The sequence below is a fragment of the Mastomys coucha genome, unplaced genomic scaffold (genome assembly GCF_008632895.1).
Source record: "Mastomys coucha isolate ucsf_1 unplaced genomic scaffold, UCSF_Mcou_1 pScaffold8, whole genome shotgun sequence".
In the NCBI taxonomy this organism is placed as follows: Eukaryota; Metazoa; Chordata; class Mammalia; order Rodentia; family Muridae; genus Mastomys; species Mastomys coucha.
This window is the reverse complement of record NW_022196914.1, coordinates 52,775,810-52,794,153: the sequence shown is the minus strand read 5'-3', so window position 1 is coordinate 52,794,153 and position 18,344 is coordinate 52,775,810. Positions and strand designations below refer to the sequence as shown.

Sequence of the window (18,344 nt, the reverse complement as noted above, 5' to 3'; positions counted from 1 at the left end):
TATATATATATATATATATATATGATAGGTTATATCATAGAGGCAATTGAGATCTACCAAACATAATTTCTAGAATGTAGCACTGATTTGAAACTTACGCACACACACACACACACACACACAGTTATTTTTTTGAGATTGTTTCACTCTATAGCCCAGCATGACATCAATCTCAAGAACTTCCATGGCAAAGCCTTTTAAGTGATAGGATTATGTGTGTGTGGTACCATGTCCTCCCCTACTAAAAGCTTCACTCCCACCCCACTCCAAGTAAATCAATGTATCCTTCTAGGGTTACAATGGTGACTTCTGGTGTGCTCAGAGTCATGCAACCATTACCACTATCTTGTCCCTGTCAGCAGGCCTCACTAATCCCATGTCAGTTCTATTAAAGTTACAACTTGACCACCTAGAAAGCTTTATAGGCATTATCTCCTCTCCATATCTTAGTAAATTTGGGGGTTACCTTGAGGGCTAAAAACCAAATTCTAGTAAAAGCCCGCATAAGCAATAGTGATTGCCATGTGTAATACTGTTCTTGTGATATAGGACCTAGCAGTGCCTGGACCCAACTGTGAACATAGGTAAAGTGACAACCAAGTGGAGAACCCGGAGACTGACATAAAAAATGAAGCCTAATAAAATCTTTCTCTAAATGATATTTCAACTTCTCCAGCATACTCAAAAATAAAAACTAAAACAAACAAACAAACAAACAAACAAAAACCCAAACCAAAACCCAAAAACCAAAGCACTCCACTCAACGTTATACATAAATACACGGAAAGCAACAAAATCCAATTACATACACCATAGGGGGGTCATAAAGAAGAAATTAGACTCATCATTTGAGGAGAAATGCTGCTTCAACTGAACATCTCCCCCACTGAGATTTCTTTATGTTTATTTTAGCTCAAGCTGGCCATAAATAAATTTGAGTAGTATTCAAGAATATGTTATTAAAAAGCCCTTGGGAATAGCAATATAGCCCGTGAATGCAGACTTTTTTCAAGGAGAATGATCACCAGAATATCCTAGCAACCAAGACAGGGAGCAGCACGAAGATGGAGGCAGATGGTGAGAGGCACATCACATATTCCCCATCAGCAGAGGAGCCAATGCAAATGTTCATGTATTTTCTTCTAATTTTTAACCTATGCCATTGTAGGAGGCGTGTAGGAGGAACCCTACATAAGAATCTCTTAGTGTGCAGCTATGGGAAGTGTTCTAACTTCCCTTCACTCTGACGCTTGTCTTGTAGGTGTGATGACATCTAAGAGGACTTTGGTTTAAACCACCGAAAGGCCTTCGGGGTAGAGCTTAGACTTCCCAGCGTGACCAGAGCACCCCCTGGAAAGTTCTAGCTTGTTCTCCCTGATGTCTGCTCTTCACAGTTTTGGACTTATGTAACTGCACCTCACTTCCGTGAAAGCCAATCCCCTACAATGAAGCTCTTATACAACTACAGCTTCTATTGCATCTGCTTCTCTGGATGGGTCTTGAGTAAAACACATGGCAGTGACATTCTTGACTGCAGTTCAAACAAGCAGTGCCTGGTACTCTAAAACGGTGCATTATTGCTGGTGACTATGCATTAATTTAAGGAAGAATAGTCAATATCCTGAATCCTAACTTTCCCTTAGATTGTTGTCATCTGCTGACCAAAAAAATCCAAACTAAAACTCCCTTAAGATTCAAGAAGTTATTTTAGTAAGTAAAGACTAGTAGCAACAACAATGTTAAAGTCATGGTCAAGGTCAAACTACCAGATTTGACTTTTAGCTAATCTTATCTACCTACCCTACCACCTCCAGTCCCTTTTTAAAAGAATTAATTTTATTAATTATATGTGTAAGTGTGTCTATAACACTTACATGAATGTCTGTGCGCCATGTGCACGAAAGCATGGTGCCTTGCAAGCCAGAAGAAGGCACTGTAAGCCGAGGACTGGAGTTACAGCCAGTTGTGAGCTGCCACTTGGGTGTCGGGAATCAAACTCAGATCCTTTAGAAGAGCAGCCAGTGTTCTTAACTGCTGAGCTATTTCTCCAGCCAAACCACCTCAGGTTCTTAAGACATTTCCAATCACAAAGAAGGAATCATCTATTCAGATGTTAATTTGGAGGAAATGAATGTCTTTGCAGAAGCCAACTGCAGATAATCTCCTAAAGATTCCTGGACCATTTCAATACTCTGAAATATTCCGCCTCTGACACTATAAAGAACACACAGTATCTGGGTATTGTAGCTAACTAGAGATAATAGAGTACATGACCATGACCAGTTTCTGCATGTCCTTCATATCTTATTTTATTTAGAATCTATTCCAAAAATGGGATAACCACTTCAATTCGCTGAAACTCAAAACATAGGCATTTTTAGATTGTGAAATGAGAAACCAGTTATAAATCATATTATAACTGATAGCTAGGTCTATAGAAAAAAGGTTTAAAGGAACTTGCAGAACTATTTCCATATTTTTTGTTTGTTTGTTTTGTTTTGTTTTGTTTTTGTTTTTCGAGACAGGGTTTCTCTGTAGCCCTGGCTGTCCTGGAACTCACTCTGTAGACCAGGCTGGCCTCGAACTCAGAAATCCGCCTGTCTCTGCCTCCCAAGTGCTGGGATTAAAGGCATGCGCCACCACCGCCCGGCTCCATATTTTTTAAAAATTTATTTATTATTATATATAAGTACACTTTAGCTGTCTTCAGACACACCAGAAGAGGGCATCAGATCATCAGATCTCATTATGGATGGTTGTGAGTCACCATGTGAGCTGGGATTTGAACTCAGGACCATTGGAAAAGCAGTCAGAGTTCTTAACTGCTGAGCCATATCTCCAGCCTACTTTTTTTTTTCTAATTCTTAAGGTGATAAAATCAACCACTTAAAGGAACAGAATTAAGCTGCCCCAAAATGTAAGTGGCCACCCAGTTTTTATTGTTGCATTAAGATATTCAGTTTGGTAGTGTGGTTCAGTGGCTTAACATAAGGCTCTAGTCTCTTAAGGGTGTTGGGTTGAGCTCTGCCGGTACGAACTGGTTTGGATAGTGAGCCATTTATAAGGCACTGGGGGATAACACTATAAAGTATCTGCTGTGCAAGTATGAGGACCCAAGTGTGATCCCCAAAGCCTGGCTTGGTATTATGCACTAGTAATTCCCCCTGGTTCAGCAGAGACAGGATTTCTGGATCTTACTGGTCAGTTAGCCTAGCCTAATAGGTGAACGCAGATCCCAGTGAGAGATCCCATCTCAAGAAAACAAGGTGGACAGACTCTCAGGAAGGACATAGAAGGGCAATGTTCAGATTTGTATGTAAGGATGCATGCATGTGTATCTGCCCATGTACTTGTGCGCGCTCGTGTGTGTGTGTGTGTGTGTGTGTGTGTGTGTGTGTGTGTGTGTGTGTATGTGTTCACATAGAGATGTTCATCCCCTTACTTTCACACTGCCTCATCCTATAATGTACTGATCTGTGACCTGGGAAAAAGATCGGTTTTCTTGTAATAAGCTCGTGTTATAGCACTTACTTGAGTTCTCTACTGAGAACTATATTAATTCTGTCCTTTAAAGGTCGATTCTTCTCAGGAATGGAGAACCAGGTTTTCCTACCCATAATCACCAGATTCTGTTTACCTAAAAACCAAACAGAAAGGAAATCAGAAAACACACATATATTTTCAGTGACATACATAGGCAAGATGATTGTCATAGTGACATCTAGTGGATATCCTTTAGAAAACACTTTTACCTGAAGTTCAGATTTAGTTCTCATTAACTAAATATAGTACAATTTTTCAGTTTGACTCATGCAATTTATATATTTGACTTAGGTTTTAATCCATTGTAACTATGAAAAATTTCAGTTCAAAGTGCTCAGGTTGACTGGATTTTGTAATTCACTAGATAACCTTATATGTTCTATTAGAGTCTAAAATGGAGAAAAGAATAGTTTCTACTCCTGGAATTCTTGAGATTAAATGTGTTTACCATCTAGAACTACTTTTCTCTGACTCATCTATCCCAGAGAAATAACACCTATCTGTACGTATATTCAAGGTTGTCTCTACCTATATTCAGAGGTCAGCGGCCTTTGCAGAAAAGGAGCAGAAAGAACGTATGAGTTGGCAGAAGGCGAAGAGAGCTGTCAAAGGCTGACTTGGCCATGACATGGCTGATGTATGCATGCATCAGTTCACATCTGCTTCTGCACAAGATGGAGCCAGGCAAAATTTAAGCATGGAGGAGGGAGGGGTCCTGAGGCTCCACCCATAGCTAGTGATGGCTGCTAGGAGAGGGAGAGCCCATCTTGTGGGTCTGAACTGATTGCAGATTGTTCACGCCCTAGTCAATGGCCACACGCAGGGTTATTAATAACAAGTAGAACATGAATTAGGGAAGGAGACATAGGAAGATGAGAAGGTAAGTGGATACAATCAACATACACTGGATAAAAATATAAAACTTTCAAAGAATAAAAATACATGTAAGAAGTACTGCTATGAGAACTACACATATGGCTTCCAGCTTTTATTTAATTACTTGGAAGAAAACCTTGAATTTCAGATGTCTGGATCAAACGACAACTACCAAGCTATGTTTCAGAGTTCTTTAAGAACATGATTTGTTGTGGCTAGAGAGATAGTCTAGTTGTTAAAAGCACAGTAGAAGACCTGGGTGTGGTTCTTAGCACCCACATCCAGAGGCTCACAACTGCCTTTAGCTCTCATTCCAGGGAACTGCCACTCTCCTCAGGCCTCATGTTCTGTACATACAGGTATATAGGCACTCTCAAAACAGACATTAAAAATAAAAACAAATAAATCCTGGAAAAGAATCACTTTTTACTTTGTGTGCATTGTGTACCACGTGCACAGGCTAGGCCAGGCAATGCAACTGGGTGTCTTTACCTCATCTTCTCGAGACTAGTTTTCTCACAGAACCTGGAGCCCACAAATCTGGCTACAGATCAAGCCCCAGGGATCTTTCTGTCTCTGCCTTCTTAATGCTAGTATTACAAATGTGACACTGTGTCCAGCAGATGGTAGGATTTGAACTCAGGTCCTTAGACCTATCCTGATTGAGCCATTTCTCCAGTCCTGATATTTAGATTCTTGAGAGTAGACTGTGTTAAGATGGCATTTGCTAACATGTCTATTAGTGACCTACTATGTTTTCTACTAATGTTGTTCAACTTCTGTACTGCTGACTTCTTTCCCCCTGTTGCTCCCCATTCCTCTCCTATGATGATAAGCAAATATGTCTGTTAGGGAGAAATTACACTGAATGTCCTTACAATTACAAGCAACTGGAAACTGCCTTACAATTATTGCATACTACTCCCCATACTTTTATTTCAAGTCAGTCACCCAGACTGCCTCACTGACGACCATAGCCTTCATCCCACCCTGCCTTCCTAAATCCAACAGATTTAAATTGTTTTTTTAGCCTCTTCTCCCCTGCACTTTTCTCCATTTACTCACGTCTTTTGTCTTCCAGTAACAATTCTAAATACTGGCTCAGGTCTCCATTCAAAGCGCTAAATTTTGCTGCCGATTCTGCCCAGTTATATTCGAGTTACATGCACTTGCTAACAAAATTTCAAACATATGTATTCTAAGAGGATGTTAATAAACTCTGGGAATCGCATAAAAATTCCTAGCAAGAAACAAAGATCCCTGATTCCCGGGGGAGACTTTCTATTCATACCTCTGCCATGTAAATCTTGCTTCAAGCATACACTAGAATCCTCATGACTTAATTACTCTACGTTACCTTCCACTGAAGAGGTTGTGGTCATTCTTTGGAAGTACTTGAACTCATTCCTGAAAGTTAGAGAAACACTATGTTAATCCCTGTCATGTGTGCTCAGGCTTCACTCTGCGACGAAAAGTGCAAGCCCTGGTGTGGGGGATGGTGTTGCCGCCTGCCCAGTGACCGGACTTTGCTCCTGGCCAGGGAGCCTGTGAGCAAAGGCTGGCACAGCAGGGGAATCACCGCGACGGCTAGGCCTTTCGCTGAAGCCGGCAGGGCCTACCCGCTCACGCCAGTCCCCTAAGCAGGTCGGCCTGCGCGTCCGAGCCAAGTGCCCGACCCTACTCAGTGAACCGCCTCAGTTTTCCGAGCCCAGTCCGGTCAGTACCTGAGCAGAGGCCAGGGCAGGTCTCCGTTCTTGCCAATGCCCATATTTTGGGACACGGCGACGATGCAGTTCAGCGGTCGAACCATGCTGGCAGCGGGAATAAAACCCTACCCGCTAAGCTTGCCGTCAAGTTTGGCGCGAAATCGCAGCCACAAGCTGTACACCACTTGCGCAGCTAAGGCCCCGCCCCCACCAAGGCCCGCCGCGCATCCTATTTGTACAGCTAAGGCCCCGCCCCCGGCAAGGCTCGCCGCGCCTCCTATTTGTGCTGAGAAGGCCCCGCCCCGCCAGGCCGCGCCCAGCACATGTCTCTGCCTGCGCGCGCGCGCGCAGGCGCCGAGGAGTGCGGCCGCGCGCTCGCAGGCCGGCTCTTCTGTACGCTGCCATGCCCCGCAGGAAATCCGCGTCGGGAGGCTCTACTGCCGCAGGCCCAGGCCCGGGGAGGCAAGCGGTTCTAAGCCGGTTCTTCAGGTCTGCGGGAAGCCTAAGATCCAGCGCGTCCTCCACGGAACCAGCAGAGAAGGTAGCGTACGGCTCTGCAGCGCCCCTAGCGTTCACCCAGGCGACGGGCACTCCGGGCAGGTTCTGTCGGCGATGGGGCGGAGCCAGCCGGCTATGGGCGGGGCCTGGGCGGGGCAGGCGCGTAGGCGTCGTAGCCGGAAGCGGAGGCCTTGAGGAGAGCCTATTAATGGTGGGTAGGACTAAGAAGGGGCGGGGCCAGGAAGGAGAAGGTGGCGGCTTCTGCTGGTCCTTGTTTTAGTTGACTTTATTACCCGAGTAGATTTAATAGATTCGAGGTCTTGATGCTTCCAGTTGTTAGCCGGAACCCGAGGCGGAAACTTCTATCTTGGTGAATGGCGAGGACTGGCCGGTCCAGGATACGTTTTTTAACCGCTGTTCTTCATTCTTTCCTTTACATTTTCCCTACTGTATTGATGGTTGAAGAGGAGCTTTATTTTACTTATGCTTGCTTGGCTGACTAGAAGAAAGCTGTCTTTAAGGCTAGTTTCTCAGAATTCAAAAGCATATGCTATGTATTTCAGATCCCCGTGCCAGAATATTGTTTTATTCTCCAGATTCCCAGTGTAAGCATTTGGATGGATGAAATATCTGTGGATGCTTAGCGTTGGGCTACTTCCTTTTGCTTGCAGCCCTTCAAATAGTTCAAAGCAAAGCAAAGTGAAACAAAAACAAAACCCCACAGTGATAGTGCCACAAATACAGGCCCAAGGGTGAGCCAGGTACCTAGGGTTCCCTGCTGTGTTTCCCACTCTGGCTGGCAATGTGTCACACTTATTCAGGATGCGTTAAAGCCTCAGTCATTTCCCAGATTGAAGATGTAAAGGTGATTATAACTGCCTTCCTTATCGCCTGTATTTTAATGCAGGTGTAAATCAGTTTAAGAATCTTAACCCCTTTCATTTATATTTCTTTCCTATACTGACTGATGGCTCTATTCCCTCTTTTTAAGGTTCATTTTCATTTCCGTAAATTCACTAAGATTTTTTTTGCACTCACCACTGCGAGAATACTAGGCTAAAGTTTCAAGTTTTTCATAGATTACCTGCTAACAGAGAGTCCCAGGACATGTTCTATCTTTTAAATAGAAGCTTTTTTTTTTTTTTTTTTTGGTTTTTCGAGACAGGGTTTCTCTGTATAGCCCTGGTTGTCCTGGAACTCACTCCGTAGACCAGGCTGGCCTCGAACTCAGAAATCCACCTGCCTTTGCCTCCCAAGTGCTGGGATTAAAGGTGTGTGCCACCACTGCCCAGCTAGATAGAAGCTTTGAAATAGGAAATACATTGGTTGTTTATTATTTCCTCTTCCTCCCATAATTTTGCATTTTGAAAATAGATTTTTTTGATCTTGTAGAGGTATTTTATTTAGTATATAAGTAGGAAAGGTGGAGAATGCCACATAATTTTAGTAGGATGTTAGGTAGTAAGAGACTGTACCTGCCAGTTCCTGTCTCTGATGGCAAAAACAGTCATCCCAGCAGCCTTTTCAGAGTAAAACGTAGATCACTCTACGAAGAGTGAGTGGTACGCAAGGAACTTCCTACCACTGCAGCAAGGCTACATGACTCCAGAGACTTCAAGCCTTAGAATAGTGTTAACACACCATTTCCAACCTTCCCGATACAGGTGACAGAAGGTGACAGCAGGAAGAAGTCATTGGAGAATGGTGGGCCCACTAAGAAGAAAGCAAAGACAGTTCCAGAGAAGGAAGAAGAAAATAGCTCAGTAGCATCTCACAGCCCTGGTAGGTGCTAGAGAATAAGCCTTCTCAGCTGCTTGGGTTCCCCAGGAGGCGGAGGGCACCATGGGAGCATTGAGTCTTGTTTTCCTGTGTAGAGAAGGATCTCTGCTGTGCCTCAGCTGGTGTTTGGGAGGCTTTGGCCACAGAGGAGCCCAGTTCTCTTAATTTGCCTGTAGTTCTTCCAGGTTTCGATTTTGTTCACTGTAGCTGTTTTTTTTTTTTTTTTTTTTAAATGTGTGTGTGTGTGTGTGTGTGTGTGTGTCTTTTTTGTGAGTGTAGATGCCTGCAGAGGCAGGAGGCATGGAATCCTCTGGGGGCTGGAGTTACAGGTGGTTATAAGCCATCTGATGTGGTTACTGGCAATTCAGGTTCTCTGATGGAAGAGTGGTATGTGCACTAACCACTGGACCATCTCTCCTGCCATGTTATCTCTCTTAAATCTTGGTTATAAAGATGAAACATTTGCTAATGATCTGTTTATTACATTTATTTGTGTGTGTCTGCATGTGTCATAGTACATAGGTAGAAGAGGTTGGAAGACAATTTGTATGAGTTATTTCTCTACTTATGTTGTGTGAGTTCTAGCTTTGATCTCAGGTTGTAAGACTGTTGGTAAGCACTCTTACCCTGGAAGCTATCTTCCAGTCCCCAGTGAGCCTTCTTATTATCTACCTCAAGTCTTATGTTTGACTTCTAGAACTGTACTGGTGAACAGAGCCTCTTCAGGTTCCACACCTTCAACCCTGCTAATGACCATCTTGTCTCCTGCATCTACCATTTTGACTTCTTTTCAGTCATTCCTTTTATTTCTGCATCCAGCCAGCTTTGGCTCCTATTACTTTCCTGGGATAGTTTATAACCAGAAGTACTGCATATTACACCTTTCCAGGGAAATCTCTAGTTTGTGCTGAGTGGGAGAAAGGCCCTCAGAGCTTGAAGGATGAGAAGAATGTAGGCTGAGTTTATGTTGAATCAGTTCTTTTTATTTTAGAACTTTCCAGACTCCATGGTGCCCCTCATTCTGAGTCTCAAGCATTTTGTGTTGCTAATAGAATTGGCTTTTTGCTTTTTTAAGGATTGAGTGTGACTCTTGTGTGCTGAATTAGTGACTATGCATCAGTTCCCTCTCCAGCTTCAGATATCTCTGTAGCAACTGTCAGGGCCTGTCCTGTCATTATACCCAAAGCAACAAGAAGCAAAGCTCCCCTAGAGTCCTGTGCTGCTTATTCTTTTATTGTTTGTTTGTTTATTGTGTGTGTGCATATGTGTGCATGGGGGCCATATATTTGTAGGGGTCAGAGGATAGCTCAACGGAGTTGGCTCTCTCCTTTTATCTTGTTGTTTCTGGTCATCATAGAACATAAGCCATCAGCGTGGTGGCACCATTTCTGCAGAGCCATCTTGCCAGCCTCTTTCACTGTAGTTTTCTGTGGATTTCATCAACAAAGGAAATTATATGTATGTTTAAATGGGTCATCTTTACCTTGAACACAGTGCTCTTTATCACATTATAGCTGGGTACATTGCTCCAATGGGAGTGTCCTTCTGGAAAATTCTATGTAGGTTATGAATTGACATAGTGAAGCCAAAATACTATTGGTGTGTTTTCTTCTTCATATTTCCCAAGAGGCAAAGAAATGTCTGAGGCCCAGGATTGTTTTAAAGTCCCTGGAAAAGCTGAGAGAATTCTGCTGTGATTCTGCCCTCCCTCAAAACAGAGTCCAGACAGAAGATCTTCGGGAGAGACTTGCAGTTCTGCCAAAGTGTACTGATTTTGAAGATATCACTCTGCAACGTGCAAAGAATGCGGCTTTGTGTGAAGAGTCCAAGTCTCAGGCTAATCAGAAAGTATGTAACTGCTGTGCAGATGAACAGTTGGTCACCTTGGTTCTTTGAGATGACACAGGGGAATAAATGGTTTCCGCATGCAGTCCTCTTTGCAAGCCGAGGGAACGTTTGTGTCGCAGGTTTTCTTTCTTCTTTGTAGCATTTAAGAGTTTTATTGCTTATTTGGGAGAGATTAGTTGGTTTGTATTGAAACAATACGCAGCACTTGCAGGCAGTCCTGCTGTACTGTGTGGGCTAGGAGCATTGACATGGCGTGCTTCTCACTGACAGGTTACATATTTGCATGGGCAATCCCAGTGGGCATCATGGGTGTGAGGTTTTTCAGTTGAAAGTTTGGCAGATACAGAGTCAATCCAGAGGTAAAGCAAATGAGTATAGTCTCTTACTTCATCGGCTGGGAACTTTGTGACTTACAAAAATAGGGAAGTTACCTCCTGCTCCACCACTGAAAGCCTTTCATAGGCGTGCTTGGTTCTCATTGTTAGCTTTGAGTGAAAATAATTTGTAGAACTTTTGAAAAAAAGCACTAAACTATTATTTAGGACCTTTCATCAGAATCATATTTAGTTGGTTTTCATTGAGAATTGGGAGTGGGCATATTCATTTATTCATTTACTTATTCATTTATTTATTTTTGTGTTTTGAAACAGGGTTTCGAACTCACAGAGGTCTGCCTACTTCTGCCTCCTGAATGTAGGGATTAATGTTGTATGCCACCATGCTTGTTGGGAATGGACATTTTAAAAAAAGGTTTTATTTTAATATGTAGATATGATTAATACCACTGAATTAGAGATTTGGTTACTCACACATAGCTGCACACACACACGTTTACTTTCTTTGGACATTGAAATTCTATTGTATTTTTCTTAGAAAAGTACTCAGGACAATAAAGTTTTAGCCAGTATTTTTGAAAGTTCACACTTCTTCCCAAAAGTCAGGATCCATGAATTCTCAGCCAGAGAGAGAGAGAGAGAGAGAGAGAGAGAGAGTTAGTTGGCTGACTTACTTGTCATACAGAGACGGAAACTGTTTTGTTTTCATCTTTTAATATTCAGAGGCAGTTTAGGTGGCATGACTACAGTGTATGGAAGTTACAGTCTGCTGATTAAACTCACTTCTCACTGGCCAAATCACACCAGTTCGGAATGGAGCCCACTTTCTGTTGCTTATATAGATAATGACCAGCTCTGCATTGCAACAATGTTGGGAACTAGAAGTAACCAGGCAGAAGTTTCCCTGGAAGCCTGGGAACTAAGTGGATATTATTACAGGCGATAGGCCATTGCTGTTGTATTTTCTTTTTTTTTTTTGTTTTTCAAGACAGGGTTTCTCTTTGTAGCCCTGGCTGTCCTGGAACTCATTCTGTAGACCAGGCCGGCCTCGAACTCAGAAATCTACCTGCCTCTGCCTCCCAAGTGCTGGGATCAAAGGTGTGCGCCACCATTGCCTGCTGTTGTTGTATTTTCTTTGAGACAGGCTCTCACATACGACCCTGGCTGCCTTTGAACTAAGAGGGACCTATCAACCTATGTCTTCTACATGCTGGGGCTAAAAGTGTCGGCTACCATACCTGGACTGATGAGCTATTTGAGGGTCATGGGATGGAGATGAGTGGTTAAAAGCTACCAAACTATGGGGCTATCATTGCAGAGCCAGGAGCACCATGGCTCTTGACAGGTTTTCTGAATTCACAGTTGAGTTCACTGTGCTGGATCTAGGGAGATAAAAGAGAGCATAGTAGGTCTGAGAAATATTTCTGTCTTCATAGTTTTAAAAATTGTTTAATTCCAATTTGTTACTATCACACATAATTTTTTTGGGAGGAGGGAAGTCTAATTCCATAAATGAGTACTTTTTCTAGAAAATGTATTTTTATTACATTTTATATTATACATTTTATACTATAATTAAAATTTATATTATATAGTATACTTGTATTTATATAAAACTATAAAAACAAAAGGGAAAAAAATCTCATAAAAATTAAAAGATAATTGCATTCTTAGACCTGATTCAATAACCCACATTTCTCTTGCCACGAGTCTTACACTCCTCCTTTTGGAGGCTTTTGTGTGGACTAATGGCCTTTCTTTTGCTGAGATAAACTGTCTGACAAAATCAGTTTAAGGACAGCTTTATTTTAGCTCACAGTTTGAGGATCTGGTCTATCAGAGGGGAGGCGGGTGCAAGGCCTGAGACACTGGCCACCATCTTCCCCAGTCAGGAGCAGGGTGAAGGCTAGTGCTCGGCTCTCTTCCTCTGTCATTTAGCAATGGCATAGAGCTGCCATATTCAAGGCTGGCCTGCCTTCCCCATTACAGGGGAACACATTGCAGTTTTACTATGGAGATGAGTTGAGTCTCTTTGGAAGGGTACTATTTTTATTAGCGTGTTTCCTGAAAGTGCCCTGGATATATGCCTTCTGCTCTACCCTTTCCAACACTCCTGGGAATTAATACTAAGATATTAATTGATTTGTGAAATAAAAATGTAAAGAATATAGAACATTAAACTATTTAGACTTTCAGTATACTATTTATAGGTTTGTTTTGGCTTTCTACTTCTATTTATTTAATTTTTAAATTTATCATACATAGTAATTGTTTTCTTTTTCATCTTGATTTCACATTGTCATTCTCACTTGTATCCCTTCCCCCACTGCTCTGTCTGTGTTTTAAACTTTATTTTGAAAAAATTTTTCAAATGGCCTCAGTATACCTTTAGAAACCTTCCCCTGGATGGCCACGTATTAGCTCTTTGCCAAGCTTGCCTTTACTCTGAGAACTCAGCAACTCAGTTGATGCTTTCTAAACTGTATAAATCTTCTGGCTTCTAGGACAGTCAATTTGGACCCTGCCCTGAAAGTTTCCCGAAGACTTCCGATTGTAAACCTTCTAACAAGCGATCCAAGAGCGTCTATACACCGTTAGAACTGCAGTACATAGACATGAAGCAGCAGCACAAAGACGCAGTTTTGTGTGTGGAGTGTGGGTACAAGTACAGATTCTTTGGGGAAGATGCGGAAGTAAGTTCCTTTTTCTTTTCCTTTCTCACAGGGTCATGCTGTGCTGCCTAGACAGGATTTGAACTCCTGATCCTGCTACTTCAGCCCTCTCTACCTCAAGTTCTGACATTAAAGGTGTTCACCACTAGGTCTACTGAAAAGTTGTATATTCAAACACTAACTGATATTTTTCTTATCTGTAGACCCTTTTAATATGTCTTATTTTCTGTCTTAAAATATTTTTAAAATATTTTATTTATTTAACCTCTGTGTATATGTGTGCTGTGTGTGTATGTGTGTTTGCTGGCTCACAGTATGTCAACTTGACACAAACTAGAGTTATCGGAGAGGAGGGAGCATCATTCGAGAAGGTGCCTCCATAAGATCAGTCTATATCAAGCTTGTAGGGCACTTTATTAATTAATTTAATTAAGAAATTATTAGCTGGGCAGTAGTAACATACACCTTTAATCCTAGTACTTGGGAGGCAGAGGCAGGCAAATCTTTGAGTTTGAGGCCAGCCTGGTTGACAGAGTGAGTTCAAGGTAGCTAGGGCTACGCAGAGAAACCCTGTCTTGAATGCCACCTCCCAAATTTTTTGTAATTAATTTTGTAATTAATGGGGAAGGGCCTAGCTCAGGTGGTCCTGGGTGTATAAGAAAGCGGGCTGAGAAAGCCATAATGAGCAAGCCAGTGAACAGCATGCCTCAATGGAGTCTTCCTTGCCTCCAGGTTCCTGCCCTGTATGAGTTTCTGCCCTGACTTTCTTCAGTGATGGACTATGATATGGAAGTGAAAGGCAAATTAACTCTTTCCTCTATAGCTTGTCAGTAATATGTCATCATAGCAATGTGACTCTAACAAGGCCAAGATGCTGTGTAGAGTCAGGAAGGTGTGCTTCCTCTGTGTAATGGACACACTGTCTAAGGTGCCCTCTAGTGACTTCTACTTGTCAGACATTTAAATGGTTCATTTGCATAACAATGTCTTTTTCCATTACACTCTCAGGCTGTTACTGTAGGGAAGAATGAACATTTTAAGGTTTTGGAAACATCTGTGTATTATGAGGACATTGAAGAAGAACAGTTGTGTTTTTGGGATTTAGAGATACAGATGTTGGCTGTATCTGAAGTCACCCTGTTGGAGGTGCCTAAAATAGATGAAACCATATGTTTTATACAGGGAATGTCCTTTAAACATTTTAGTGATGATTATGTATTTAGAGAAATGTCAGTGCCTACATGTCTGCAACATGATGAACTGTTAAAAAGTAAACAAGCCTTGGACAGGGAATCTTGAATAGACATTATTGACATTCCTTGTATCTACACTTTTTAGATTGCTGCCCGGGAACTCAATATTTATTGCCACTTAGACCACAACTTTATGACTGCAAGCATACCTACTCACAGACTGTTCGTGCATGTCCGCCGACTTGTGGCCAAAGGATACAAGGTCAGCGTTGGCTTTGATTTGTGGGAATGGAACTGGGATTCTCTTCTAGAGAGTGAAAGCATGTCTTATGAAGTGGTAGAAAGGCTTTCATTGGCCTTAGAACTTGGAATTTTGGGAAATTAATATGTGTTATAGTTATTAGCATTGTGTCCGTATTTCATTTTTTTTCTGAACCGGAATCTAAGTTGTACAGCCCAGGATGGCTTGAACTCACACTCACTCAGAGTCCTCCAAGCGCTGGGCATATAGGAGTGCTCTACTGTACCAGCCCTGGAGTGTCCACCACTGCAGCGCATTTCTTCCTTTAGCTACTTGCCAGTTGCTTGGGATTCTTCCTGCTCTACATCTGGATATTGAGGGTGTTTTCCTTATTTTCGGAAAGAACATTTTAACAGTTTGAAACTCTAAAAAAAAAAAAGTGGTTCACTGGATTTAGCAGTAACTGTGTCTTATTTTTGTTGAAGGTGGGAGTTGTGAAGCAAACTGAAACTGCGGCATTAAAGGCCATCGGAGACAATAAAGGTTCCGTCTTCTCCCGGAAATTGACTGCTCTTTATACGAAATCTACACTTATTGGAGAAGATATCCTTTTAGAATAGGAAGTTTCCTCTTTTTTGTTATTGGTGGTTTGCTTTAAAATGATAAATTTAACTGACCAGTTTTTTCATTTCTCTAATAAGAATGTGTTTGCTGAGGTATCCAGTCCCTCCTCCATGGTGGATGTGTCACTGAGAGAGGGCGGGCATGTGTCTGTTGTCACAGTGAAAGCAGAACTAACTCATTGTGCTTTAATAGCAAGAAGAAGTGAGACCAATAAAACATACCATTTGTGGGGGAGTGTTAGCTCTCCAGGGCTTTGCGAGCTCCTCGGAGGCTTGCTAACATGAGACCTGAAAGGACCTACTACTGACTTCATGTTAGATGAACTTCAGAGACCGAATTAAGACACAATTAAATGTGAGACCATCTTCATTAATTGACTTCATAAACAAATGATTGAAATGGGTAGTTGGTTGAAAGTTTCTCTTGCAGGCTTCAGTGTGCACAATGATTGTCCCACAGTTTATCATCTCTCTTAAATTCTTTATGTTAGTTGAAGCAAAGTAATTTCAAAAGCATAATAATAAGATTCTTAGTCTTTTGTCCTGAGATAGAGTCTCACTGTGTACTACAGGCTGCCCTTGACTTTCTTCTTAAGCCTTTCTGGTAGTTGGGATTATTCTTGCCTGGGCACCATACCTGATGTGTTATTTTAAGAAGTGAAGTAGTTATTCAAAAGATAAGAGCAAGATGAAATTAAAAAGATTTACTAGATAGTAAGTCAAGTCTCTTTTTAAATTTTTTTTTATTAAAAATAGATTTTGAATCCATATCTTTTCTGTCTTTAGAAAGGAAACTGGCATCTAATAAATGATAATAAAATCAACTGCAAATGATAAAGCAAAGACAAAAAAAATGAGAATAGGACAAAACTAAACAATAAAAAGAGCCAAAGAAGAAACACATACAGACACAGAGACACACACCAGTTGCACACACACAGGAGGCCCACAAAAGCCAAGCTGGAAGCTTTATAGCTTATCTACTCAAAGGACTGTAAAATTAAAAGACCAAAATGTTACTTCCAAAGATGTGTTTGGATTTGTTCTCTGTTGGCCATGCTGCTGAGCATGGGGAGTGGTTGGCTTCCCCGGAGAGACTCCCTTGGAGAAAACTTTGTCCAGAATAATCTTTGAATCCTTGAGAATTTTGGTTAATGGGATTTATCTTTTACATGTCTGAACATACATACTCCTGTATGTAAATGTATGTTTCTGTTTAATATGTTAAAATTCTCTTGATGCTTCTAGAGTTTTAGACGGAGATTCATTTATGCTATTTTAGTGTATGTCCTTTGCAACATTGCTGGTTGTTAAGGAGTCAAGTGCCACCATTGACTCAGCAAGATGGGTTCATTTTGGGGCTCCCACAAGGTTGCAGGTGCACCTCTAGCCCCTTTGGAATCGAGAAGATAATAGTTGCCTGTCCTTGTACCTGTTATAGTTCAGGGAAGAGGTGATGTGCAACTACGACCATACTTAGAAGAATGCTGCATGAGGAAATAAACCTTTATCACTTAATGGGAATGAAACATGTGATTTCCTTTAATCATTACTACATGTGAATCCTCTCATCAGGGTGGATGATTCTGTAAATATCGATGAGGTAATGACAGATACATCTACCAACTATCTTCTGTGTATCTACGAAGAAAAGGAAAGCATTAAAGACAAAAAGAAGGGGAGCATTTCTGTTGGTATTGTGGTAAGTCCTTTGAAGTTGAGGAGTGAATCCATCATTCGGGGTGTTCCTGGTACCATGTGCGTTGTTGTGGGCGTGAGGAGGATTCGGAAGTGCTCTCAGAGACTTTAGTAGGAAAGCATTACCCTCACAACAGTACCCATCAAGTAATTAGTTACCATTTTCTTCTCTGGTTACTTGGCCCTCTGTGCTGGTGAATGATCCAGATTCTTTCAGACTATATGCCGTTGTTACACATTGGAAACGGTGGCAGTGAGGGGTGCTCAGGCGCACAGGGACCTGATAGCACAATCAAATACTACACCCAGCATTTGAGTGGCTAGCAAAGGGCTCTAGAGATGTCCTCTTTGGTGTGTGATCTAATGGGAGTGATTATGGGACCATCCTAATTAGATTCTGAGGGATGGAGAGTTAAGGGAGATAATTTAGTAGCCAGTGCAATACAGCATACTAAATTAATACCAGAAATATGTCCATTCTGTCTTCCGATAAATATGATTTAGGAGCTATAGCAGTACTAATTTTGTATTCTGCCTACTCATGAGCAAATTTATCCACTTACAGGTGTCAGACTGTGCTGCACAGGGGTATTAGACTCTCTTATAACCACTCTTTCTGCTTTTTCAATATCTACAGTCAGTGACCAGCACTAACCGACGTTCCTAAAGCTTCAGTGTCTTCAATGTACCTTTTAATACATTATTCATACCGCATAACTGTGCTAACCTGACATTTGCTTAGCCAGTAAGGCCTCTCTCAGGGAGTTAGCAAGATTGTGGGAGTTGGGGAGGCTCCAACGAATGTTTCCCCTTGAGAAGCACCTTTTATGTAATCACAGACAGTTGGTCCCATCTACAAACAGTAAGGTTATTTGCTCCCCAGCTTTAGCATATGTACTGTGCTATTTTATATTTACCTGGAGTGCAGACTGAAGAACAGTTGGTAGCACATGAGAGCACACAGGCCCAACTCTTGCATCTAGCAATAGCATCCTGCCACTGCCAAGGCTGACTGCAGCGGCTGAGCTGAGCAGGGCTATGAACAGATGGAGCAGTGGTCATTGACTCTCAGTGGTTCTGGCTCCCGTCGTTGACTTCAGCAGTCTCTTTCCTGGCTCACGGCGGCCTGAGCTCTAGGCCAAGGCTGCACTTGCCACTTGAGCTCTGGAATCTTCTGGGTTTGCGCAAGGCTACTAGGAATATGCTTCAGCCTCAGTCGGTGTGGCTGAAGGAGGTAATTTCTCCTTACCCTCAGTGCTGTTCTCCCTGGGCGTTTCTCTCTCTGACGAGGACTGTATTCCCAGTCACTATCTGAGAGTTTTCTGGGCGTTT

At 42.0% G+C, this 18,344-nt stretch overlaps 2 protein-coding genes across 6 annotated transcripts in view; one reads left to right on the top strand and one right to left on the bottom strand.

Annotated features, from left to right (window-relative positions):
• Dhfr (dihydrofolate reductase) overlaps nt 1–6,457 on the bottom strand; it is a 30,211-nt gene extending 23,754 nt beyond the window's left edge. Inside the window, exons 1-3 of one of the 2 annotated variants that reach the window (XM_031360468.1) lie at nt 6,144–6,457; nt 5,777–5,826; nt 3,532–3,637 (exon numbers count right to left, since the gene is read on the bottom strand). In XM_031360468.1, coding sequence (XP_031216328.1) covers nt 3,532–3,637; nt 5,777–5,826; nt 6,144–6,229 — 242 coding nt within the window. In that variant the 5' untranslated portion in view covers nt 6,230–6,457. The remainder of the gene's footprint in view (nt 1–3,531; nt 3,638–5,776; nt 5,827–6,143) is intronic. The other variant, XM_031360467.1, reaches the window with a different exon arrangement.
• Nucleotides 6,439–18,344, top strand: part of Msh3 (mutS homolog 3) — a 151,191-nt gene continuing 139,285 nt past the window's right edge. For 2 of the 4 annotated variants that reach the window (XM_031360461.1, XM_031360462.1), the window contains exons 1-7: nt 6,439–6,666; nt 8,288–8,405; nt 10,030–10,250; nt 13,090–13,278; nt 14,596–14,712; nt 15,177–15,294; nt 16,871–17,016. In XM_031360461.1, the coding sequence (XP_031216321.1) occupies nt 6,529–6,666; nt 8,288–8,405; nt 10,030–10,250; nt 13,090–13,278; nt 14,596–14,712; nt 15,177–15,294; nt 16,871–17,016 (1,047 nt within the window). In that variant the 5' untranslated portion in view covers nt 6,439–6,528. Of the gene's footprint in view, nt 6,667–6,698; nt 6,835–8,287; nt 8,406–10,029; nt 10,251–13,089; nt 13,279–14,595; nt 14,713–15,176; nt 15,295–16,870; nt 17,017–18,344 lie in introns of those variants that run through there. The other 2 variants (XM_031360463.1, XM_031360464.1) reach the window with 2 other exon arrangements.